Genomic DNA, 26,816 nt, shown 5'->3' with positions numbered 1-26,816 from the left:
CAGTCTTATTCAACATGGTACTGGAAGTTCTAGCCAGTGAAATAAGGATATAAAAGGTAAACAGATCAGAAATGAAGAAATAAAACTGTCCCTGTTTGCAAATAACAAGATTATCTATATAGGAAATCCCAAAGAATCTACCAAAAAAAAAAAAAAATTAGAATTAATAAGAGCGTTCAGGAAGGTTCACAAGATACAAAATTAACATACAAAAATCAATTGTATTTCAGGCTTCCCTGGTGGTCCAGTGGTTAAGAATCTGCCTGCCAATGCAGGGGACACTGGTTCAATCCCTGATCTGGGAAGATCCCACATACCACAAGGCAACTAAGCCCGGGCATCACAGCTACTGAGCTCACGTGCTGCAAATACTAAAGTCCACGTGCCCTCGAGCCTGTACTCCACAACAGGAGAAGTCACCGCAATGAGAAGCCAGCACACTGCAACCAGAGACTAGAACCCACCCACCGTGACTAGAGAAAGCCCTTGAGCAGCAACAAAGACCCAGCACAGACAAAAATAAAAATAAATAAATATTTTAAAAAATCAATTGTGTTTCTACAAACTAGCAATGAACATGCAGACAACAAAATTAAAATTATAATACCATTTACAATGTCACTTTACAGAGGACTTAGGTGTGTAAGAAAACACATTAAGAGCTTATATGCTGAAAACTACACAATGCTGATAAAAGAAATTAAAGTTCTAAATAAATGGAGAGGTGTAACATGTCTGGGTATTGGAAGACTCAAAATAACATGTTAATTCTACCCAAGTTGATCTATAGATTCAACATACTCTCAGCAAGAATTTTCTGTTTTCTAAATTATCCTAAAATTAACATGGAAAAAACAAAGAAATTAGAACAGCGAGAACAGTTTTTTAATTTTTTATTTGGCTTGGCTATGTTGAGTCTCAGTTACGGCATTGGGTCTTGGTTGCAGTGCGTGGGTTCCAGGGCGTGTGGCCTCAGTAGCTGTGGTCTTCAGACTTAGTTGTCCCACGGCATGTGGGATCTTAGTTCCTGGACCAGGGATCGGACCCACACTCCCTGCCTTGGAAGGCAGATTTCCAACCGCTAGACCACCAGGGAAGTCCCAGTTTTGTTTTTTTTTAAAGAATAAAGTGGGAGGGAACAGTCTAGACAGTTTCAAGACTTAGCCAATGGCTATACTAATCAAGACTGTGTAATATTAATGAAGGGAAAGTTGCATAAATCAATGAAAGAAAACAGAGTACACAGAAATAGACCCACACAAATACACTCAGCTGAATTTTAACAGAGGTGCAAATTAATTCAGTAGAATAAAGGTAAATCTCCAGGAAATGGTATGGTGCAACTGGATAGCCCCACGGGGGGAAAAAACCCTCTGACCTAATTCTCATACATGATACAAAACTTAACTCAAAATGGACTCACAAACCTACATGGAAAAGGTAAACTATAAATAAAACTTTCAGAAAAAAGCATATAAGAAAATCTTTGGGATTTCAGGCTAGGAAAAGATTCCTTAAGATCTGATGTCCTAAACATCCAAAACCCTACCTATAAAAGAGAAATGAACAAACTGGACTTCATCAAAATGTAAACGTTTGCTCTAAAGACTCTGCTGAGAGGATGAAAAGACAAACTATACACTGGGAGAAAATAATATGCAAACCACATATCTGACAAAGCAATAGTATCTAGAATAAAGGACTCTCGAAACTCAGTAATAATAATAAAAAAATCCCAAATAATCCAATTAGAAAATGGGCAAAACACATGAACAGACATTTCACCAAATAGGATACAGTGATAGCAAATAAGCACATGAAAAGATATTCAACACCTTCAGCTAGTAGAAGAATACAAATTAAAATGAGGTATCACTATACATCTCTCAGGATGGCTAAAATTAAGAATAGTGACAACACCAAATGTTGGTTAGGATGCACAGAAACTGGATCACTCATACCATGCTCATGGGAATGTAAAATGATACAGTTACACTAGAAAAAGATTGGTAGTTTCTTTAAACATGCATGGAATTTCCCTGGAGGTCCAGTGGTTAAGACTCTGCACGTCCACTGCAGGGGACATGGGTTTGATCCCTGGTCAGGGAGCTAAGATTACACATGCCATGTGGCGTGGCCATAAGAAACAAAAAAAGAAAACTAAACATGTAACTACCATATGACTCAGCAATTACACCTCTGGGCATTTATCCCAGAGAAACGAAGATTGATTTTCCCAGAAAAATCTCTGTACATGAATGTTTATAGCATCTTTATTTATAACAGCCCTAAACTGGAAACAACCCAGATGTCCTTCAATGGATAAAAATTAAACATATCTGTAGTACACCCATACTATGGGACTACTAAAAAGGAATGAAATACTTATACATTCCACAATCTATACAACTCTCCAGAAAATTTATGCTAAGTTGAAAAGGCCAATCTGAAAAGGTTACATACTGTATGATTCCATTTACACATGTCTTGAAGTTACAAATTTATAGAAATGGAGTTCAGATTAGTGATTGCTGGGGTGCTTAAGAACTGGAGTGGAGGGACTTCCCTGGCATTTCAGTGGTTAAGACTCGTAACTTCCAATGCAGGAAGTGTAGATTCCATCCCTGGTCAGGGAACGAAGATCCCACATGCTGTGCAGGCAGCCGAAAGGAAAAAGGACTGGTGTGGGGAAAAGAAAATGAAAGTGGCTATTCAAGGGCTACATGAGGCATTGTTGGCATGATAGAATTGTTCTGCATCTTGACTGTATCAATGTCAGTATTCTGGTTGCGATATTATACTACAGTTTTATAATACATTACCTCTGTGGAAGAACAAGGTAAAGAACATGTGGGATGTCTTTGTATATTTATTTCTTTTCTTCCCTCTGTATTATTTCTTACAACTGTAAGTGAACCTTTAATTATCTCAAAATAAAACATTTAATTTAAACAATGCACAAAATTAAATGACTAATGCAAAGCATGAAAAAGATTTGCCACATATGATAAGAAATTAATAACCTTAATATTTCCAAAGTGTTTAGGGGTGGAGGAGTAGGAGGTATAAATTATTGGGTGAAGACAGGCTACAAGGATGTATTGCACAACATGGGGAATAGAGCCAATATTTTGCGATAACTGTAAAAGGAGTGCAATATCTAAAAATTGTATAAAGATTTTTTTAAATCAGGGACTTTCCTGGTGGTCCAGTGGTTGACTCCACACTCGCAACGGAGGGGGCACAAGGTTCCATTCCTAGTTGGAGAACTAAGATCCCATGTGTCGCGTTTAATATTATTACGATAATATTAAATCAAAACATGTCTAAAGCTTTTATAAATCAAACAAACTGACAAATGAGCAAAGAATACAAAGAGGTGTTTCACGAAGGATAGATATAAACAGCTAATATGAATCAAAGTAATTAAGCTCACCGGCAATAAAAAGCAAGAAAGACTAAATGCAAATTTTTCACACAACACACTAGCAGAGATTGTAAATTAGATGCTGCAGAACCTGCTGGGAAGTGAGAGCTCTTCTTCCACTGATGGGAATAGAAAGTGACAGACCTTTCTAGGAGGGCCACTTAGTAACCTACATTACTAACGCACATACATTATGTGCGTGTACTCAGTCACCCAGTCGTGTCTGACTCTTTGCGACCCCACAGGCTCCTGTCCAGGGGATTTTCCCAGGAAGAATACTGGAGTGGATTGCCATTTTCTCCTCCAGGGGATCTTCCCTACCCAGGGTTAGCACCCAAGTCTCCTGCATTGGCAGGCGGATTCTTTACCACTAAACCACCAGGAAACCCCAACATGTGTTGAAAATTCTTTTAAAACTGCGTATCTTTAAATATACTAATTTCAAGTCTAGACATTTATCCTAAGAAAATAATCAGGAACACATGCAGAGACTTATTCATAAGATCTTCACTATGATATATAATTTGGATTATCCCCAGATAAAGGATTATTGGGTAAATTACAGCCCTGAATTGAAATAAAGCACAGAAAATGACGTCTGAGAAAAATAATCACAAAAATATTGTGACAAAGCAAATGAAAAAAGCTGGTTACAAAACTATGGCAGTATGTGACCCCAATTTTATTTCAAAAGATAAATTTTTTTAAATATGCATGTTTACTAAAAAGATGAAGAATTCACACAGAAAGTATAATGGTGCTTACCTCATGGGTGATAAATACATTGTTTTCTTTGTGCTTCTCTGCATTACCAAAATTTTTCTAGCAAAGACTATGTACTAAATTGCTTCGGCCGTTAGAAGAAAAAAGCAGTGCTGCTTTTTTTTTAAAGGAAGCCCTGTGTGGTAAGGCAAGCAGCCAGTTCACAGCCTTAGCCTGGGAACAAGCTCAGGCACTCTAAGGGCGCTGAGCCTTTGGGCAGTGGGTGCAGACAGACGATGTTGGCCAAGAGCAGCCTCCCTTCCACCTCTGAAGACACACGACTCACCTTTTGGAGTTCTGAAGTAGCGGCTAACAAGGGTGGATAAGTCTGAGTTGACCCATCACACAAGTGACATTTGGTTCATTTGTTACACTGTCCTGGTTCTTGACTCTAGTACAACTGCTTCCATGTTCCTAAAAACCTTGAAACTGTTTGCACACCTGATCTGAAGCCTTTATAAAGGGTAAAAGGACATACACATCCACCCAAAATTGTATACCCAGTAGAAAAGCTAGCCACCTGCCTCCAAACAATATCTTCCCCAACCCTGATCACATCCTCACCTGTAACAAGCACTTGATTCGCTCTCCAGGGGTCATAATTCCTGTGGTGAATACTCCAGACAACATCCCAGCTGCAAATATCTGGGGGTAGCTGTATTGAAAACAAAAACAAAAGGCAAGAACCTGTGACTAACTACTCAGAACACAGGCAGCCCCAGCAAAGAAAAAAAAATTAAATAAGTACTCGGACTGGGCGGAAGTCCAGCACAAATAGATTATGTTTCACACCAAAGCCAAGTTCTATGTGTATTCTGACGTCAAATTTCCCAGGGCAGGGGTCTCAGTGCCGAGAACAATATGAGCTTAGTCACAAGGCCCACGGGCACACTCAGATGGCCTCAGTCACGGGAGAGGTTCTCCCCTGGCCGGCCATGCAGTGACTGTGGACGAGTTTCCAGGCCTCTCTGAGCCTTGATCAGCAAAGTTCAGGGTTGTTGTGAGAAATAGCCTATAATCCAGGATGTAGACCTCAGTTAACCCCAGATCTCCTCCAATCTCCCCTTCTCTGGATCACCAAGAGCCTGATAACACTTTAAGCCAAGACTCACACAGGACAGCGTCAAGGCCAGGGGAATGGCTATGGCCATATCCGCAGGCCAAGTTGTGAGGTACGTGCTGTAAGCTGCTGGGAAATGCCCTGTCAAGGATGGCACCCAACCAGGTGTGATGGGTCCTATGGCTTCTGTGCAGGGAATAGTCCTCCAGTGGCCAGAGATCTGGATCCTCACTGCAGCCCTCACAGAATGAACCACACTGAGTATGTGAAGGAACAGGAGGCTCCTAGCATCACTGCCTGTGCCGCCTCTGACGTCTCCTTTTCTTTCCGAGATTAAGGAAAATCTGGTCTCCAGGCAGACTGGTCTCAGAGGCAATGGAGCACAGAGTTACAATTTTGCATTTCAACAGAGTTCCCACAATTGAGCACAAGTTGATGAAAAACTTCACCCTCTTGGCTGACCCTCAGGCCCCTCCCGACCCCAGGCCTCCAGAAGCCAAGCCTTTAGGACTATCCCACCCCACAAGGAGCCCAAAACCTGGAAAAGAGATGTCAAATGGAAATAGGGAGACATCCACTTCCAGTCCTGACATCAAGTTTCCCAGGGCAGGGGTGTCAGTGCCAAGAGCAATACGAGCTTGGTCACGAGGCAGGGCACTGGTCTCAATGGCTGTTTTTCCTGTGCACTCACCCCAGACAGGCCTCACACAACTACCTCAGGCGTGCAAGCCCAGCACACAGGCTGTGTGCTCAACCATTGAGAGACCTGCTTTCATGGCTGGCCTCCTTCACAGTTTCAGTTCACACTGCTGTCCCTGAGAGGTACCCTTTCAGCAACAGAACTTCCCCTCGTGAGACCAACATCTGTTCTTCCATGGATGCCCAGACCTTAGGCTGCACATATCTCCCGGGACTGGGGACTCTCCTCTGAACAGGGTCTCTGCATGTACACAGGGTACCATGTAGACAGCCTGCATGGGTGGCCCATTCCGCCACCCCTCACTCACCCCAGGGAAGCATCTGTGAGGTCTGGACCCTCGAGCTTCCATCCAAGGTCCTGGTAATGTTCCTTTCTGTACTATGCCCAACACTACAGTGGGGAAGAGAAGGTGGCAGGGTTGACATTCAGGATTCAGAACATGGAAGGATTATGGGGCGGGGATTGGAGTGTCTCAACCTTTGCTTAGGCAGGAAGGGTACTTCTTTGAGCACTGAAGTGACGGTACAGGGAATACAACCCACAGGCTGAGGCAGTAGCAGTCACCCCATGAAAGTTCTTGGGCATGGCCCCGGTTCATGATACAACTGTGAGCTAGCATATGAGCTAAAACCCCAGGTGCTCAGACAGGACATGTGTCCACAGTCTATTTGGACTACCACAGCCAAACACATGGCCTTCCCTAGTGGCCCAGGGGCTAAGATGCCACATTCCCAAGGCAGGGGGCCCAAGTTTGACCCTTGGTCAGGGGACTAGACTCGTTGCAGCCAAATAAATAAAAATACATATTTTAAAAAACAGTCAAACACAGCTTCCAAAGGACCCCGCCCCCTACACTCACATTTGGGGCCACCTATGGCTTTTTATAGAAGCTGGCCACATTCAGAGAGTCACGGGGACTCCAGAAATAGTTTCATGTTATGAGCATTTCTATTTACGCCTCGCCCCTCACTCAGCCTGCTGTGGCCTGAAGTAGTGATCAAAATCAACCACAGGGCACCCTGGGCTTCCTCCCTTGAGCTCTAGAATCCAAGCCTAGCCAGCTGCTGTGGGTCCTGTGCTGATGTAGCCCCACCCAGGAGGTGTCATCCCAGACTGAGTGTGCCTTGTCATCCCGGTGTCAACTCAGAATGCCCCTGCATCCCAAGAAGCCCGTTTTCATTCACTGCTTTGTCAGTTCTGAGCCTTAATTCTACCTCATCTGCCTCTCCATACCCAAATCCAACTTCTGAAAGTCTACTGGAAGGAAACATACTAATTTCTTTCACTGCAACAGAGACACCAATACTTGGAAATAATTATAATCATGTTACGAAAATGAAGGAAGACAGAAGCTGAAACCTTCGCTTCTCTCATCCAGGGGATAAGAAACAAGGCTGCTGCCGTCATTACTGTGGCACCAGGTACCTTCGTGGTATCTGACACACACTTTAGCATTCGGACCTCCCAGTGCTGTGGGGCTGGTATTACTAATATCCCCAGTAAGCAAGACTACTTCACGTAAGAAATGACGACAATCTAGTTAGGGGGGTTGGGGGAGGGCTTTGGGTTTTATCTTTTACCCTATTGGTCCACAGGGCAAAGGAAACCCAAGTACCTCCCTGATATGGAGAAGAGGACAGCCACTGCTGGTCTGATAATTCTTTCCCGAAACCTGCATCACATCACAGATCACACACATCGGCAGAACAGCATCGAGTGCTCCGGGCTGGTAAGTAAGTACTCACCTGAGCACATCCTCTGGGTGTTTCTGTTGCAGTTTCTTCCCCAAACCAAACCCAAAGAAGCAGACAGCAAACATGGGGGTGACCCCGACGATGGGGGCAGCCATGCCCCGATATAGACCCCTGATGCCCTGCAAGGAAGCATAGGAGGAGAAGCTGTTTACAGACACTACTAACATCTACATCACTGAAGCAGGGAAGCAGCCTGTCCTCTGACCTGTGGCCTCCTTTCCCCAAGCAAGGAGAGCTTTAAAAGGAAGAATCTTCCCACACTTATCAGAAATGGCTGTCTTCTTATATACTGCTGGAGAAACTGAAAACAGCTTCTAGTCTGGAAGGCAAACTGGCAACATGTAGCTTACACCTCCATCAGAAAACTACCTGTCTAGAAACATATTCTAAGGGAATACTCAAAGATATAAAAAAGAATGACAACAGGCATTTATTAAACACCGCATTTTGGAACATTCCCAAACAGGAGATTAATGAGACAAATTACGGAAATCTCATATTGGACTACCACACAGCCATACAATCACATTGTAACATGAGAAGAGATTACTAAACTGGAAAAAAAAAAAAAAAAAAGGCAGGCTACAAAACAGAATGTACAATGTGACTTGCTTCGGGGTGAGACATAGGTGCTTAAGAAATTTTTGTATTTCCCAAGAATTAGGACCTGAGGGGAGTTCCCTAGTGGCCTAGTGGTTAGCATTCTGGGCTTTCACTGTGGTGGCCTGGGTTCAGTCCTGGAGAACTGAGATCACTCAAACCACCCAGTATGCCCCCTCCCAGAAAAGACATAAGATTCTTATTGTTAAAAACAATAGCAAGACTGCACATCAATTTTCACTAGTACATTTAGATAATGAAACTGACTATGTAGTAGCCAATAAAAAGACAGACAAATAGACAATCCAACCGAACAAGTTAGTACAACAAGGACAAGGAAGATCTGGGACCCAGAGACCAAGGGTTTGGCCCAAGAGAGGGGAGGAGTGTTCCCAGGAAGGTGTTGGGTACAGCAGGCCTGGGAAGAAGCCAGTCAACATGGGAGTATGAGACCCAGGACTCCAGGAGGAGTTTATTTGTTTTCTAAGAAAAACAAAGCAAACAACAAACATCAGAAGAATGGATGATAACTGTCAGGCAGTGTGAAAAACCAAACAAAAAGGTATTCTACAGCACATTTAGGACACAGGATGACAGAGGCAGAGATTCAAAGAGACACAAGCAAAAGAAAGTGACACAACTGTTCACCCAACCTCAAGAAAAACAAAAAGCTGTACAAGTAATGAAATGCGCCCTGAAGGACATTACTTTTGTTAACAGAGAAAAAACATACATAAAGTTGTAATCATGAAAACAGTGAACTGTATTAAACCACAAAGGATGATGAAAATTACTGGGCAGAGCAGAAAGAGGAGCTAAGGAATGCAAGAGTTAAAACCATCTACCACAAACAGGTAGCTAAAACAGTTTTAAATGGATAAAATACATGCATGCAGCTCGGTAGAAGACAGCATTAATAACTGAGAGAGCTGAGGGACTTCCCTGATGGTTCAGTGGTTAAGACTCTGTGAACTTTCACTGCAGGGGGCAGGGGTGCAATCCTTGGTGGAGACGTTCCCAAAAAGGGAGGAGGAAAAACAGTAATTGAGAAAGTAGAAAGTAGCAACTTCTAGAGGATTGGGGTGGGGGGCTACTTTGTTACAAGTCCTTCAGTAACAAACTAAGTGCTTATACCATTTTAATACAAAATAAGGGCTAATTTTTAAAAACATGTTACAGTTGCTCCCTACAGGAACTGGCAGGAGAAATGGGCAGGGGAGGGGATGCTACTACACACAGGGGAGGCTCCACAGACCTAGGCTGGAGAACCTGCCTCACTGCAGACTCCGGGCACTCACAACCCATCTTCTTTCCAGAACTAAAGGGCACAACTGTACTTGGCAGCATTCCTCCCAGATCCTGCAAAGGTCTACCATTGCTACAGGCTATAAGCAGACTCTCCAAGTGCAATGTGCACAGAAGGTAAAGAGGGAAGGGTGAATAGGAAGAGAAGGTTCTGAGAAGGATCTGCAAAAGCCCCTCAAGGACAAAACCCTCCCAAAGCCCCTCCCACAGCTTCCCACCTGGCTGAGAAGGCTGCCCAAGGCTGAAGGCCAACAACTCCCAACTTCTCCAGCCTTCTTTCCACTGTCTGGCCCACCCAGTTCCATGCAGTACAACCAAGATCCGTCCAGTAGTACCAGAAAGTGATCTCAATCTGGCACAGCAAAACCCAGAGACAAGCACAAATATGGACTGAGGAAGCCTCTTTGACGCTGCAGGGAGTTGGGTTTATACAAGCCATTCTCACCAAGCCTCCAGCACCCAGCACATTGCCGAGGCACTAAACAGGTGCTCAATAACATTTGCTGACCAGGGGCATATAATCCTGTCTCTCTGTAAGGGCAGAGAACTCTTAGCAGACTGGAAGTTCAAAGCCTCCACTGGACACTGATCAGACTCCATTCTGGGTTGATGAGAGAAACAGCCTTACAGAAGAAAAGACGGCACCATCTCCAGCATGGATGATTGGGTAGATTCCACTTCAAAATCTTCCTCCCACACCTGGGTCCTGCAGGAGCCCCGGGAACAGCTTCTCCTAGACTGAGTCCATCACTTACCAGCATCCCCTCTTTGTCTGGGTGATACCTGCTTCTTACTTCTGTATATTTAATAAAGACTATATATTTACTATTTATTCACATTGGAGTTATATTTTAGGCAACGAAGGAAAAGTTCTTAACAAGGTGTTATTACCTATGTGCTAATGAAGTCAGTAATAAGCATCACTAATCATTAAAACTTTTTAAAAATCCCATGTTTTCACTCTAAGAAATACCTGAAAAATGATTATACAATTCAATAACCTCACACCAATTTAGTTTCCTTGTCTATGGGTTTGAAGACTCTCTCTTTCACTCTTTTTCCCTCAGACAGGCTGACCTTTCCTCCAAATTTTATGTAAACTTCTGACACTGATCCCCCAGCTTTGCACTTTCATTTCATGTCTCCAATTATTCCTCATGAACTCCCTGTGGTCTAAATTCTGCCTTCCAAGAGAGACAGAACCATTTTATTAGCTTCATTCATCCACATAAAACAGTAACTGGAACTCTCAAACACTCCAGAGCGATGACAACAGAGGGACATAGGATGACATGGGGTGAGAGAGCCAGGCTTGTGGGCTGGACCTCCTGCAGAACCATGCAGTCCCCCAGGCCTCCGGAGAAGTAACACGCCAACCCTCTGAAAATGTGTTCCTCTGAATAGGAGAAAAGCCCAGCACCATGATTCCGTACCTCTCTCATCAGAGTCTTCCGGAAACAGTCAAAGGTGCCAGAATACATGGGAGGCTGTCCAGGCAAACTTGGGGGCTGCGTCTGTAGTCGGACCTAAAATCAGAAGTTAAAACACAGTCATTTCCCAGAAGCAGAACTGCCTGTTGGGGGCAACGGCCTGACCATCTGCCAAAATCTCAACAGAGAAAGCAGCACCTGTGTGCACGTCTTCAGCATTCCCCTTATCTGCTGGCTTCAGACTTCTCTTTCCTCCAGTTTATTCCAACCTTGTACTCACAAGTCATCAGTAGCATGCTTTTGAAGAGTGAGACAGTTCCTCTGATTTCCTCAGCCACTTACTTTTGCTATTTATTTCTTATATAAAGGATCCCATGGTGACCAAATGGAATAGGTATGACCAGTTTACAAATGAGGAGACTGGGTTCACTGAGGTCCAGTGATGTGCCAGTAACTAGACCTGGCTGATGCAAAGCTCAGCTCAATTCTAGGCACTCTCCACACTCATCTGAAGTGCTTTGTTGGGGGTTAGGTAACGTGCTCGACAAAGATGTTTCGGAATGAGGTGGATTTAATATCCTGCTTTCCTTGGTGCTCATCCTTCTCCACCTTTCGGTGGATCCAATGCTTCCAACTTTCTTTAAACATCCCCTCTTAGCACTCCCTCCTTTGTCTCCTTTTCTATTCCAGGTGCCCTCCAAGGCTAAGCAGCCTACTCAGGTGGTCCACTATCCCTTTCAGAAAACACGTTCCAGGGCTTCAACTTATGTTCAGTGATGACTTTTACTCAGCCATCTTCAGACCTTCTCACCTCACCTTTTGGGCTACATTTCACTGCCTGGGGAAGCTCTCCCTACTCAAATCACCTCCAAAATCTCATCCTTTCGATGAATGTCCCATTTGTCCCAGAGCCACCAGTCTACCATTTCTCAGGATTTGAAACTCTAGCATCCAACTACTTCCTGTGTTTCTCCTCTTATTCATGTGGGCACCAAGGCTAATGGAAAGTTCTTTCAAGATGCTTCCAGGATCCTAATTTCTTCCTCTCTTCATCTGAAGTCTTCCTCCAGGCAAAGTGCTTGCCCATTCTTACCCAGTGTGGTAGTTTTCCAAAATGCCCATTAACTCTTTCATACTCTTGCCCTTCAGAAGCTAAACCTAAATCCCCTCCCCTTGGATGTGATCCAGACTCAGTGACTCACTTCTATCGAATAGAATATGATGATATTGATGCTATGTGACTTCCAAGGCTAGGTGACAGAAAGGTCAGCTTCTGCCTGTGTCCATCTCAGGTTATTTGCTTTATTTGCTTTGGGGAGTCCGTCACTATGCTATGAGGATACTTACACAGCCTGAAGAGGCCATGTGTAGAGGAAACAAGGCCTTCTGACAACAGCCAGCACTAACTGCCAGCATGTGAATGAACCACACGGAAGTCAATTCTTTGGATGAGTACAGTCCTGCCCAACATCTTTTTGTTGTTTTTGACTGGAAGGGAGGGTTTTTGATTCAGTATTTTTTTTTTAAAACAAACAAACCAACAGCTTTATTATGATATAACTTGTATACGATAAAATTCACCCATTTCATACAGTTAGAGGGTTTTTAGCAGTTGCAGAGTTGTGCAACCTTCATTATAATCAATTTGAGAACATTTTCATCACCCCAAAAAGAAACACCACACCCATCAGTAGTCACTCTCCTCTTCTCTCAGCCACTGGCAATTACTAAGCTACCTTCTGCCTCCATGAATTTTCCTATTCTCTACATTTCATATAAATGAAATCATACAGTATGTGGTCTTTCATACCTGGTTTCTTTTATTTAGCATAAAGTGTTCAAAGTTCACCTATGTTGCAGAATATATCAGTTCTTCAATCTTTTTATCGGTAAGTAATATTCTACTACACAAATGAACTATGTCCTGTTTATCTGCTCATCAGATAATGACAAATTACATTTTTTCCACTTTTATTATTATGAATAATGGTGCTACAAACTTTTGTAGGTTTTTGTGTGGACATACATTTTTTAGTTCTCTCGGGTGTTATATGGGTCAAGATTCTCCAGAGAGACAGAACCAATAAGCTATGGAGAGTTATTTATTTGTTTGTTTGTTATAAGGAATTGACTCACACAATTATGGAGGCAGACAAACCGCAAGATCTGCAGTCAGCAAGCTGGAGACCCAGGAAAGTCAATGAGATAGTTCTATTTCAAGTGTTAAGACCAGAGAACCAGGAGAGCTGATGGTCTAAGTCCCAGTTCAAAAGCTGGCAGGCTCAAGACCCAAGAGAGCCAACGTTTCAGTTAGAGTTCAAAGGCAGGAAAAGACCAACATCCCAGCTCAATCAGTCAAAGGAAGGAGTTTTGGCCTTTTGTTCTATTAAGGCCTTCAACTGACTAGATGAGGGTCACCCACATTAGGGAGGGCAATCTGCTTTACTTAGTCTACCTTAAATGCTAATCTCATCCAAAAACATCCTCACAGATATACCCAGAATAATGTCTGACCAATATATGGACACCCATGGCTCAGCTGACACATAAAATTAACCACAACAGGAGAATTGCTACGTCAGATGCTAACTCTATGTTTATTCAACCTTTTGAAGAACTGCCAGACTGTTTCCCAAAGAGGTTGCACCATTTACACCCCCACAAGCAATTTATGAGTATTCCAAATTCTCCACATCCTTGCCAATGCTGACTGTCATCTACCTTTTTTTTTTTTTTTTTTAAATTATAGCCAGTGTTAGGTGGATATTAGGTGGTATCTCCCTGGGATTTTGATTTATGTTTTCATGATGGATAATGATGTTGAACATTTTTCATGTGTTTATTGGCCATTTGTGTATCTTCTTTGGAAAAATGTCTATTCAGATTCTTTGCCCATTTTTTCCTTCCCAATTTTTTTTCTGTCATAAAATACACATAAAATTTACCATCTCGATCATTTTTAAGTACACAGTTCAGTGATATTGGGCTTCCCTGGTGACTCAGCTGGTAAAGAATCTGCCTTCAATGCAGGAGACCTGGGTTGGGAAGATCCCCTGGAGAAGGGAAAGGCCACCCACTCCAGTATTCTGGCCTGGAGAATTCCATGGACTGTATAGTCCATGGGGTCACAAAGAGTCAGACACAACTGAGTGACTTTCACTTTCACTTTTCAGTGATATTAAATACATTCAAAATGTTGTGCAACCATCACCATCATCCACAATTCTTTTTATCTCCTCCCACCAAACAGTAACTTCCCATTTGCCCTACATCCAGACCCTGGCAACCAGTCTACTTTCCGCCTCTAAGACTTCGTGTACTCGAAGCACCTCACATAAGTAGGATCATAAAGTACGTATTTTTCTATGAATGACTTAGTCCATTGAGCCTAACGGTTTCAACACCCATCCATTGGTTGCGAGTATCAGAACTCCCTCCTTTTTAGGCTGAATGATATTCTATTCTACGTCTAGGCCACATGTTGCTTATTTGTTCTTCCGTTTGTGCGCGCTTGGGTTACACCCATGTCTCAACCACTGCGAGCAGTGCTGCTAGGAACAGGGTGTACAAACATCTCTTCAAGACTCTGCGTGCGGTTCTTTGCAGTAAATATCCAGAAGTAGAATTGCTGGGTCACACAGTAATTCTATTTTCCCTTTTTTGAGATACTGGTATACTGTTTTCCACAGCGGCTGTACAATTTACCATTCCCAATAATAATGCACGAGGGTTCCAGAGTCTCTGCATCCTCCCTGACCCTTGTTATTTGGTTTTATTGATAGCAGCCATTCTATCAATAAAATGAGGTGGTATCTCATTACACTTTTTATTTGCATTTTCCTAATGATTAGTGATACTGAACATTTTTTCATGTTTTTTTTTCCAATTATGTATCTTCTTTGGAGAAATATATATTTAAGTACTTTATTTTTTTTTCAGAGCATGCAACAATGTCTTTTATTATATATGGGTTTTAAAAATTATTTTTGTAGTATCTCCATACACAGGCAAAAAAAAAAAAAATTGTTTAGCATATTGGAACTTGCAAACCTGATCACTGCAGAGAGGAGGCAAAATTATCCCTACAGCATGCTTAACCAGGCCAGTTCATCTGTCGACCTTCAAGAACATGGAGATGAACATGATAGACAGACTGGCCCCAATCTGAACCTTCATTCACCACCATTTGATAGCCCTTCTTCAGGCCCAGATGAGCAGCACATTTCTTGCCAACAATCATCAAATGACCAAGAGGACTTTCATTATCATCCGCTGCTGCAGAAATCTGGGATATATGTTTTTTGGGTATCACCAGAAAATGTGTTGGTGCTTGAGGGGAAATGTCAAGGAAAGCAAAACACTGGTCATCCTTATAAATGATTTTGGTTGGGATTTCTTTGTGAATCATCTTCCTGAAGACGGTGTCACTGCCAGGCCGGGCAACCTGAGCCTTGGTGATCTCATCTGCCATCTCTGCCTCCCTCCCGAGTGGCCGGCTGGGTAGAAGGTTGGGAGGAGGCTTTGCTTATTCTTAAATTGGGTTGTTTTTTGTGTTGTTGACTTGTAATAGTTCTTTTATATATTCTGGATCCCAGACAACATCTGCAACTTCACAAGAAATCCTTGAGCCAGACTACCCACCTAAGCTGCTCCCCAAATCCTATCTCACAAAGATCAAGAGAGTTAATGAATGCTGTTGTTATTTTGGCTGCACTGTGCAGCATGCAGGATCCTAGTTAACCAACTATGGATCGAGCTCGAACCCATGAACCCTTGCAACATGGAGGTGCAACCATTGGACTGCCAGGGAAGTCCGTATTGTTGTTGTTCTAAGCCACTAAGTTTTGGGGTTAAGTTGTTACATTGCAAGATAACTGACAGACCCAGTCATTATATTTCTGCAGTCTTTTTCCTGGTCTGTGTTCTACTTCCTAATCCTTCTCAGTTTGCTATCATACTAACCTTTCCAAGATACCATTTTCATCATGCTGTTTCTCTATTTATTTAGGTTGGTGCAAAAGTAATTTTGGTTTTACTTTGCCATTTGATATTGAAATACATTCTTCTTTATTTTTTTTGTTTTGGAATACATTCTTAAATGTGGTTATGTTACACATCTTTAATGTACATTTGCTGCTTTATGTTTTTTGCCAACAAATTGTTACTTGCTGTTTACTTTATATGTATCCTAGACTATGCAAAAGATGTTAGACAAAAAGCAAATTCTAGTGATTTTCTTATACTAGTTCAACATGGTTCATACAGCAGCTAAGACAAATCACAACATCAACACTGCATTTGGTCCAGGAACTGCTAACGAACGCACAGTGCAGTGGTGGCTCAAGAAGCTCTGCAAAGAAGATAAGAGCCTTGAAGATGAGGAGCACAGTGGCTGACCATCGGAAGTTGACAACGACCAATTGAGGGGATTTGAGCGCTCAAGAATTGATGCTTCTGAACTGTGGTGTTGGAGAAGGCTCTTGAGAGTCTCTTGGACAGCAAGGAGATCAAGCCAGTCAATTCTAAAGGAAATCAGTCCTGAATATTCACTGAAAGGAGTGATGGTAAAGCTGAAGCTCCAATACTTGGCCACTTGATGTGAAGAACCGACTCATTGGAAAAGACCCTAATGCTGGGAAAGATTGAAGGCAGGAGGAGAAGGGGATGATAGAGGATAAGATGGTTGGATAGCATCACTAACTCAACGGACATGAGTTTGAGCAAGCTCTGGGAACTGGTGTTGGACAGGGAAGCCTGCCATGCTGCAGTCCATGGGGTCACAAAGAGTCAGACACGACTGAGCAACTGAACTATACTGAACTGAATTGAGAGGATCATCAAGCTGATCCTCTCACAACTACATGAGAATTTTCTCAAAAACTCAAGGTCAACCATCCTACAGTTGTTCGGCACTTGAAGCAAACTGGAAAGGTGAAAAAGCTCAATAAGCGGGTGTCTCATGAACTCATCACACACACACAAAAAATCATCGTTGTGAAGTGTTGTCTTATCCTATGCAACAGCAGCAAACCATTTCTCGATTGGATTGTGACATGTGACAAAAAGTGGATAGCATACAACTGGTGATGACCAGCTCAGTGGCCAGACTGAGAAGTTCTAAAGCATTTCCCAAAGCCAACTTGCACCAAAGAAAGGGCGATGGTCACTGTTTGGTGGTCTGCTGCTGGTCTGATCCACTACAGCTTTCTGAATCCTGGCGAAATCATTATATATGAGAAGTATTCTCAGCAAATCAATGAGATGCACTGAAAACTGCAACACCTGCAGCCAGCATTGGTCAAAAGAAAGGGACCAATTCTCTGCAACAACGCCCAACTGCACATTGCACAAACAAAACTTCAAAAGCTGAATGAAATTTTGCCTCATTGGCCATATTCATGTGACCTCTTGCCAACCGACTACCACTTCTTCAAGCAACTCAACAACTTTATGCAGGGAAAATGCTTTCATAATCAGCAGGATGCAGAAAATGCTTTTCAAGGGTTCATCGAATCCTGAAGCATAGCTTTTTATGCTACAGGAATCAACAAACGTATTTCTCATTGGCAAAAATGTGTTGCTTGTAATGGTTCTGATTTTGATTAACAAAGATGTGTTTGAGCCTAACTATAATGATTCAAAATTGAGGGTCCGAAACCACAATTACTCTTCCACCAACCAACCAAATTTTTCATTCTTGATTTTGTGAGGGCTTTTGTTAGTCCTGCGCTCTAGGCAATGGAGGTGACATGCAAAGCTGAGAAGTTTATGGAACATAACAGTAGACATGTCCAGAGGCTCCCACTGCTTTACATCCAATATCCCTTACTTGGCCTTCAGATTCTCCATGGTCAGGCACAAACTCCTCAAGTTAGTAGGAGAGAGAGATGGACCAAAAGTTCTGACTGATACCTTTCTTGTGATTTTGTATAAACTCCTACCTGCCTCATCATGCCATCCATCATTTAGGCCCAGCAAGAACATTAAAGTCCTCCATGGCTGGTCTTCTTTTACAGCCTGGTTCCCACTGCCAAGCCTATATCCACCTTCACTCCTGCCTTCCCTCTGCCAGGAATATCTGGGTCTCCCTACTTCTCCAGTTAGAAAACAGCCAGCCCTTCACCACCTGCCATAAAATCTTTCCAAGCTGAAAAGCTACAGCTCCTGCCTTTCCAGACCACTGTTAGTCACCTTGGGTCTCTAAAAGTGTCTCTTGGCCAAGCTTTGACCAGAGCCCACCTGGCTCCCTGAGGTCAAAAGGACAGTAGTCAGCAACTTGTGGGTTTGGCTTAAATCAAAGGGAGAGTTTCTGATTATTAAAAATGCAGTAAGGGCTTCCCTGGAGGTCCAGTAGTTAAGAATCCACCTTGCAATGTAATAGATGACAGTTCGATCCCTGGTGAAGGAAGTTCCCACATGCCATGGAGCAACTAAGTGCTAGTGCCACAGCTACTGAGCCTGGGTGCTGCAACTAGTGAAGCCTGCATGCCTGCGAGTCTGTGCTCTGCAACAAGAGGAGCCTCTGCTATAAGAAGCCTGTGCACTGCAACCAGGGAGCAGCCCCCACTCGCTGCACCTAGAGAAACCCACACAAAGTAACAAAGACTCAGCACAGTCAAAAGTAAAATTAATTAATTGATTTTTAAAAGATAAAAGCTTAAAGACAATGCAGTGAGCATTTTCAGTCATTTACATTTCAGTACACAGATCATCCTTCCCTTCCTGGGGGTGACATCTGATGGGGAGGAAGGGCAAAGGATATGGAGGTAGGAGCAACACTTGTATTAGGGAGCAACAGGATTTTGTTTTTCTTTAAAGAGAGACCCCAGATAACTAGAACTAACAAGATCAAGAGTAGAAAGAGAGGCCAGACAATTCTCCCCTACATCAGTGTTGCTTAAAACGACTACTGTTGGGGAAGCCCTAACACACATGGCATTTATCAACTTCTGAATAAACATCTGATTTCATGTTTCACAGTGCCCAAACCAGCCTGATGGCTTTAATCTTAGTCTTGTGATAAAATGACCCCGGATCTTCTTGGTGAAAGGTAGCAAAGAGCCTGCTGCCCAAACTTGCTCAGAGAACATCACCAAAGCAATTTTCTTTGCTTTGGTGGAGGAAACCCAATTCAACAATCCAAGAATTCCTCTACACAGGCTTCCCACTCTGCGAGACTCACCTCTGTTCTCCACAGGCTCACCCTGGCCATGAACTGTCAACTTTCTCTAAGTGTGTGCAGAGATAAGGTTAGAAAACTGGGATGAAGCTTTGAATGCTAAGTCATAGGGTATGGACTTTGGTCTCCAGTAAGGCCTTGCTGTAAGTGCTGCAGGGGAAAGAGTTGATGTGCAATATGAGGATAACCAGGGGACAAGCCTTGATGAGTTTCCACCTTCCCAGAGCCTCAATCTGACCATGGCTTCCACACCAAGTTGTTGTGAGGATCAGCCTGGCCTTGAGCAAAGCTGATCACTTGATTTCCTTGGAAGGGACTCGGTCACTGAGGGCACTGTCGCTTCCCACAGGAGACCGCTAAGGTTAACATGGGGTGACACACTGAAGACGGTTAAGAAAGGTGCAAAAGAGACAGTGGCGGAGCACTTCGGCCCCAGAGAAATGTGTCAAAAGACATATCTATCTAGAGTAACCTGCGTTTAGCCCTCTTCCAGAAGAAGGATTTACAGATGACCTGTTTCAATCTTGCTGATGTTAGGGTTTGCAGAAGTTAGAACTTTGAGCAGACGCTTTTTCTTTACCATCCCCAAAGTAGGGGCCCCAGATGAGAAAAGGTTGCTGGACAGAGAACTTTTTTAAAATCAAGAGTCTTCGGTGGGCGATTAGAGGCTTCTCACTCTGCGCCGTCTAGCTCCTTGGGGCGCAGGAACAGTTTCCTCCACACCCGAAAGGGTCGAGAGGGAGATTCCCCAGACTTCTCACGGAAGCTCCCCCGGGCCCCACTTCTGTCCCGGACCAAGCGTCGCGAGAGACCCTGCTTTCCGCGCCCTGCTCGGTCGGGCCTCCTCCCTCCAGCCCGCGCGCCCCAGCCTCCTCGCACCTTGACAGTGTCCAGCGGGTGTCCCACGAACACCAGGCACATGCCTCCAAAGCCGCCGGCCAGCAGGTTCTTGAGCGGGCTAATGGGCTTCACCTCGTCTGCCATGGTCAGTCAGTCCGTCACAGTGCCTGTGGTTTCCCGGCCGGCTCCGCTCCACTGCTCCAGCAGCGGCGCCGGCGCCGCCGACCTTTCACCCACTTTTGGGTGGGCGGGGCATGAGCCCGGGGCAGGTCGGGAGGAGGGCCTAGACCGCCTGCCCGGCCCCTGCTTCCGCCGGCGGCGCTGCTTCCGGCCATAGCTCCTCCTCGATGGGCGTGGCTTGCGGGAGAAGGGCTGGCCCCTACGCCTTCTGGGCGGTATTTTGGAGTGGCGGTTGGTGGGGGTGGACTTCAGTTCAGTTCAGTCGCTCAGTCGTGTCCAACTCTTTTGAGAATAGACTTAAGAAGCACGGAGACTTGAGGAGGCTAAAGGTCATAGTCAGAGATGCTGGATTGGATTGGATCAGAGAACAGCAGAGGAGGTGATGAGATGTGTTTGGATTCTGAATATATTCTGAAAGAAGAACCTAAAGGAATTGTTAATAACTATAACAATTAGGAGTTAAGTGAAGCCGCTCAGTCGTGTCCAACTCCTTGCGACCCCATGGACTGTAGCCTACCACGCTCCTCTGTCCATGGGATTTTCCAGGCAAGGGTACTGGAGTGGGTTGCCATAAAGGTGATGTTTATGTTTTTGACTTATTCACTCTCGGTGCATAGTATTCAGGTATCCACTATATAACTTGTCATTTCTGTATGTTTGAAATTTGTCAAATTAATAATTTGTAAACAATAAGCATACCCCTACTCTGTAGCAGGAACCTCACTGCCCAGCTAACCTGATAGCAATCCTCCTCTGCAGGCACTCCCAAGCTAGGAGGAAGACTAGAATGGGGAGGATGGACCATGTACACTACGGGTGGAAAGATTAGTGACAGGAACAAAATTGGGATCGGAAGTGATGGGGCCTGACTGGGGCAGAAGACCTGTAAAGGGAGTAGAAGGCAAGGCTCAAAAGTCTGTTTATCCCATGCTATAGGCTTTTTCTAGAAGAGGATGGGAACCATGGAACAATTTTAAGCACAGCAATGATATGATCAGATTTGTTTTAGAAAATCTATTTGGGATGGATGAATTTGTGTTAGGAGAGAATGGAAGCAAGGAGAACAGTTAAGAGAAAATTACAGTGGTCCAGGCAAGAGGCAGTGAAGGCATTAATTGAACAGGGTGTTCATCACTGGATTGGCCTTATTGGAATGTCCAAGATTCAGGGTTTGGTAATGGGACCATGTTTATTTCACTTGTGACTTCTAACACTCCGGCTGCAGAAGAGGAGCTAACTTAGAGTCAATCTGCATCAGAGCAGCTTCAGGAAGAGGGGCTGTTTGTACAGCCCTCCTGATAAACTTTCCTGGTAGACCCTCTTGGTAAACCTTGACAGACCTGAGCATGGACTCCACTTAAGCCCACCAAGTTCTATTAAATCTTCATAGGGTAACTGATGATCCCCCAAACAAATGGTCTTCCTGTTTCCTCATCTGATAAGCCTTTACACACTGCTAGAAAACTTACCTGAAATTTAACCTGACTGTCATTCCCTGGCCAAAAAACCTCCTCAGCTCCTCACTGCATCAGAATAGAAGTGGTTCAGGGCAGACAAGGTTTTTCATATTTCATTAGGTTACTGCTTCAACCGTATTTTCCCCTAGACTGTATCTTCCTCTCTGAGCAAACTTAGCTTCTACTGGTTTACCACACAGCCAGCCCTGTTATTTAACTGACCTCACCCTCCACCCCCCAGTAGCCAGGCCTTTACATATCCTGTCCCCTTCAGCACAAGGTATCTTTCCTCTCCCCACTCCAGGTAACATACTGATGCAGGAGATCGATACCAAGTTGCCCATATGCTAGACATTGTCCGACCAGTGGTTCTTAGCCATCTGGGAGGGAGAGAATTCCTGGCACTCTCTCCCCAGAAAAATGTACACATGCATATGCACCTCCAGGTTTGCTATCAGTTCCACAAGCTTCATGTCGGGTGGCATCACTGACTTGATGGACATGGGTTTGAGCAAGCTCCGGGAGTTGGTGATGGCCAGGGAAGCCTGGCGTCCATGGGGTCGCAAAGAGTCTGAGCGACACGACTGTGCAACTGAACTGAACTGAACCACAAGCTTCACAAGGAATGTGAAGCTATCTTTGTGAGGCAAGAGGGCCCCACCCAGGGTAGATACTGCAAAATGAAAATAGGAGGACAATTGAGGGAGGAGGCTGGGCTCTGCCTCAAGAGGAGAGGCCACTTATTTCTCATTTTTGAAGTAAGGTGACCTCCCTGACTACACATGCACAGAAAGGCTCCTTGGAGGTCAAAAGGGGGAGTGATGCTAGGTGATGCTAACTACCTCTACACCTCTAATGTAGAATCTGCCTTGGCTGAGACGTGTGTGCACATATAAGAGGATCCTAAGGTACACCAATTGTGGACTCTGAGCCAGGGAAATCAAAATGGTTGGCCAAAGGAAACCCAGAAACAAATGCTCTATATAAGTGATCATACCACCACGAGGGCATGACTCTGGGACTCTGAGTCCACCCATGTGTCTATCCATACGTACTTTTTTTTTCCCTCCTAATAAACACTTGACTTCTCTCACTACTTTCCGTCTTTACGGCAGTTCTTTTTCTGCAAAGCTGAAGAGCCAGGGCCTTGTCACTGACCACTGGTCTGGCAGCTAGGATTTGGTGCTCTCACTGCCCCTCCCCAGCCTCAATGTCCGGCCAGGGAACAAGGCCCAACGTCAAGCTGCTGCAGGCCGAGGCCATCTGAGATCACTTGGCCCTCTCTTGAGAAGCCTTCTTCCTAGACTTTGGGAATCAAACATGAATGAGGGGGACCTTCCCTTAGGTCATACCCTTCCCAAGACTGTCCACACCCTGTGACTGAGCAAGGGAGAGATTTAATGCCTGACCACTCTGGCATAGTATCAGATACTCTGACAGGTAGTATTCACACTCCAGTGCTCTCTGCTGGGTTGGCTTCATTGGGCCTGCATCACAGTTTATCTGCGGCCTCTGCCTAATTCTGCTTCCTGCCCCCTCCCTTTACATACGCTGGTCCCTAATAAGTATCTTGTTCCCCAAGCTCCATCTCAGTACTTGCTTCCAAAGAGTCCAACCTGCAAGAGTAGTATTCAACATCATTCCTTACCAAAAACAAGATAAAACCAAAAGGTAAAGAACATAAAACTGTAAATTTAAGATTTGAAGCAAACTCCCTTGTAATAGATAAAGAGTAACTACTTTTTTTTTTAAAGCAAACTAGTAACTACCATATTTTTTCTCAGCAAAACTATTTAATGGTGAACTATTAGAAGCTATCCTATTAATGATAGGAGAACAAATAGAGATTTTTTTAATCATGATTACTGCTTAACGTTTTACTGGACTTAGTAGCTAATGCAAAAATATCAATAGGGAGGGAGGGAGGGAAAGAAATAGCAAACTAAGGAAGAAGTGAAAGAAAGTGAAAGTTGCTCAGTTGTGTCTGACTCTTTGTGACCCCCTTGGACTATACAGTTCAGGGAATTCTTCAGCCCAGAATACTGGAGTGAGTAGCCTTTCCCTTCTCCAGGGGATCTGCCCAACCCAGGGATCAAAGCCAGGTCTCCCGCATTGCAGGCATTTTCTTTATCAGCTGAGCCACCAGGAAAGCCCATAAGGAAGAAAGAAAGAAGAGTGTGGGTTGCAGGGGGGTGGGGGGGGGTGGGCAGAGGGAGAAAGGAAAAGGAAGGAAAGTAATAAAAAATTTAAATATTAAAAAGCAGTCCTTGGAACTTCCCTGGCAGTCTAGTGGTTAAGACTCGGTTTTTCCACCACAGTGTGTGTGGGTCTGATCTCTGGTCAAACCAAAAAAAAAAAAGAGTCCAAAATATTCCTATTTTCAAGTGATCCAAATGTTTACTTTGAAAATTCAAGAGAATCAGTTGAAAACTGAGCAAATTTAAGTAAGGAGACAGATACAAGAACAGTATCAGAAAGCAATCACTTTTTGATCAGTTCAGTTCAGTCACTCAGTCGTGTCTGACTCTTTGCAACCCCATGAACTGCAGCACGCCAGGCTTCCCTGTCCATCACCAACTCCCAGAGTCCATCCAAACCCATGTCCATTGAGTCTGTGATGCCATCCAACCATCTCATCCTCTGTCATCCCCTTCTCCTCCTGCCCTCAATCTTTCCCAGCATCAGGGTATTTTCAAATGAGTCAGCTCTTCACATCAGGTGGCCAAAGTATTGGAGTTTCAGCTTCAGCATCAGTCCTTCCAATGAACACCCAGGACTGATCTCCTTTAGGATGGACTGGTTGGATCTCCTTGCAGTCCAAGGGACTCTCAAGAGTCTTCTCCAACACCACAGTTAAAAAGCATCAATTCTTTGGCACTCAGCTTTCTTTATAGTCCAACTCTCACATCCATACATGACCACTGGAAAAACCATAGCCTTGACTAAACAGACCTTTGTTGACAATGTTAAAAATAACAGATCACAAACAGGAAGAATCAATCCTATTCAGAATAACATCAAAACCCATAATGTATGCAGGACTAAACCAAAGATCCATGTGAATAAAGCTATATAAATTCATATACACAAAAGGCAAACAAAAGAAGTATAAAGAAACAGTAATATTTCTTGGATGCAAAGACTCAATAATGAGGCTATCAGTGCTTCCCTTTAAGTTATTCTTAGAAATTCAGTGCTCTCCAGTGGATTTTCAAAAATGAAAACATGTCAACCTGAATCTAAGATTTATACAAAAGAAAAGTTGTATGATATTGGTGAAGAAATATGAGTCTTCTAGATGAGGCCCCAGAGTTCAAGGAGCTAAGACCAATCATTCCCACTACAGGGAATGATTCTGTGACACAGAAACTGAGAGACATTGTATTTTGTTTACATATCTTATATGCAAATTTATTTTGAAGACAGAATACTACACATATCATTTCATATCCTATTTTTATCACTTAAGAGTATATTACAGGACTTCCCTGCTGGTAGAGTGGCTAAGAATCAGCTTGCCAATGTAGGGGACACAGATTCCATCCTGGTCCGGGAAGATTCCACATGCTGCGAGCAACTAAGCCTGTAAGCTGTAACTACTGAAGCCCATGCACCTAGACTTTTGCTCCACAAGAGAAGCCACCGCAAAGAGAAACCCGAGCACCAAAATGAGAGTAGTTCCTGCTCCCTTCAACTAGAGAAAGCCCAAGCACAGCAATGAAGGCCCAGTGCCACCAAAAATTTAAAAAAAGAAAAATTTTTTGAAGAGTATATCCCAGACACCCAAGCACAGCCAAAAATAAAAATAAACTAAAAAAAAAAAAAAAATGGTATTAGCAACAGTTTAATAAACATCTATTTAACAGAGTAATGTTGAAAACAAGGATGGATATGTGACCCTAAGAAACTCACCTTGGGACTTTCTTGGTAGTCCAGTGGCTAAGACTCTGTTCTCCCAATCCAGGGGGCCCAGGTTCAATTCCTGGTCAGGGAAGTATATCCTACATGCTGCAACTACAGATCCTGTGTGCTACAACTAAGACCCAGGGCAGCCAAATAAATATTTTAAAAAAAGAAAAGAAACTCACCTTCAGCAGGCGAGAGACAGAACAAATAAGGATAGTACCTGGGATTCCAATATATTGTACATTTGTATGCTTGATATGTGAATGTCCTCATTCACTATTTTGCAAATGCAATAATTATACAGAAAAACTGATTGTTCCCTTTTATTTATTGGGGAGGATTTATTACCAGGAACCCAGAATGAATGCACCTAATTAAAAAGATTTCATTAGCCGAAAATATAGTTTGGTTCCTTCACTAGTGTCATGATATAAAGGGCTATGTTTTGTTATAACAAATAAGTACATCGAACTACAGGCTTCCCTTGCGGCTCAGACGACGGTAAAGAGTGTGCCTGCAATGCAGGTGACCTGGGTTAGATCTCTGGCTTGGGAAGATTCATCCCAATGTTCTTGCCTGGAGAATATTCTTGTCCATGGGGTCGCAAAGAGTGGCACACGACTGAGCACCTTTTAGACAAAGTTTTACGTTGCTAATATATAAAACATGTCACTCACTCATTATTGTTAGTTTTCACTCCAAATTAAGGTGTGTGTGGGAATGGTTTTCAAGTATTTGAAAGCACCTGATTTGGGTTGCTGCTAAGTCACTTCAGTCGTGTCCGACTCTGTGTGACCCCACAGACGGCAGCCCACCAGGCTCCCCCGTCCCTGGGATTCTCCAGGCAAGAACACTGGAGTGGGTTGCCATTTGGGTACATACTCCTAATTAAACAGGAAGCTGAAAATCATGTATACAAATATATGCAAGAACTGAAGAGAGTCCATTACACATCAATATCCTGAATATTAGCACATACACGACTCATGCATGGGTGGAAATGGTTTGGGTTATCTATGGACTTGCACAGGGAGGAAGCTCCCTAACATCACTTGCTTCACTCCGGCGTTTCCACGTTGTGCAGCAGCAACTTAAGTGAGGCTTCATGTCTGTCTATCCATAACACTCGACAAAGGCCCCAGAAGGTACTGAAAGGCATAATGGCACTTCCTATACTGTGTGAATACACTGTGCAGCAAGGTAGTTAAGATTCAAT

General features: G+C 43.6%; 1 protein-coding gene and 1 pseudogene across 3 annotated transcripts in view; both read right to left on the bottom strand.

Annotated features, from left to right (window-relative positions):
- The window catches only part of SLC25A20 (solute carrier family 25 member 20), a 34,923-nt gene extending 14,631 nt beyond the window's left edge, over nt 1–20,292 (bottom strand). For all 3 annotated transcript variants that reach the window (XR_015151687.1, XM_086368091.1, XM_086368092.1), the window contains exons 1-4: nt 20,097–20,292; nt 11,042–11,134; nt 7,695–7,822; nt 4,754–4,844 (exon numbers count right to left, since the gene is read on the bottom strand). Coding sequence is in view for 2 of the 3 variants with exons in the window: in XM_086368091.1 (XP_086224217.1) it covers nt 4,754–4,844; nt 7,695–7,822; nt 11,042–11,134; nt 20,097–20,201 (417 nt within the window). In the remaining variant the exon portion in view is untranslated. The remainder of the gene's footprint in view (nt 1–4,753; nt 4,845–7,694; nt 7,823–11,041; nt 11,135–20,096) is intronic.
- Nucleotides 14,999–15,639, bottom strand: LOC147348537 (adenosine 5'-monophosphoramidase HINT1 pseudogene; annotated as a pseudogene).
- Nucleotides 20,293–26,816: the final 6,524 nt, after the last annotated feature.

This window comes from Bos grunniens, chromosome 22, assembly GCF_055505025.1.
Source record: "Bos grunniens cultivar Pamir isolate PY7600 chromosome 22, Bosgru_T2T1.0, whole genome shotgun sequence".
NCBI lineage: Eukaryota > Metazoa > Chordata > Mammalia > Artiodactyla > Bovidae > Bos > Bos grunniens.
The sequence above is the reverse complement of the archived record's forward strand: the minus strand, read 5'-3'. Positions and strand labels throughout refer to the sequence as shown.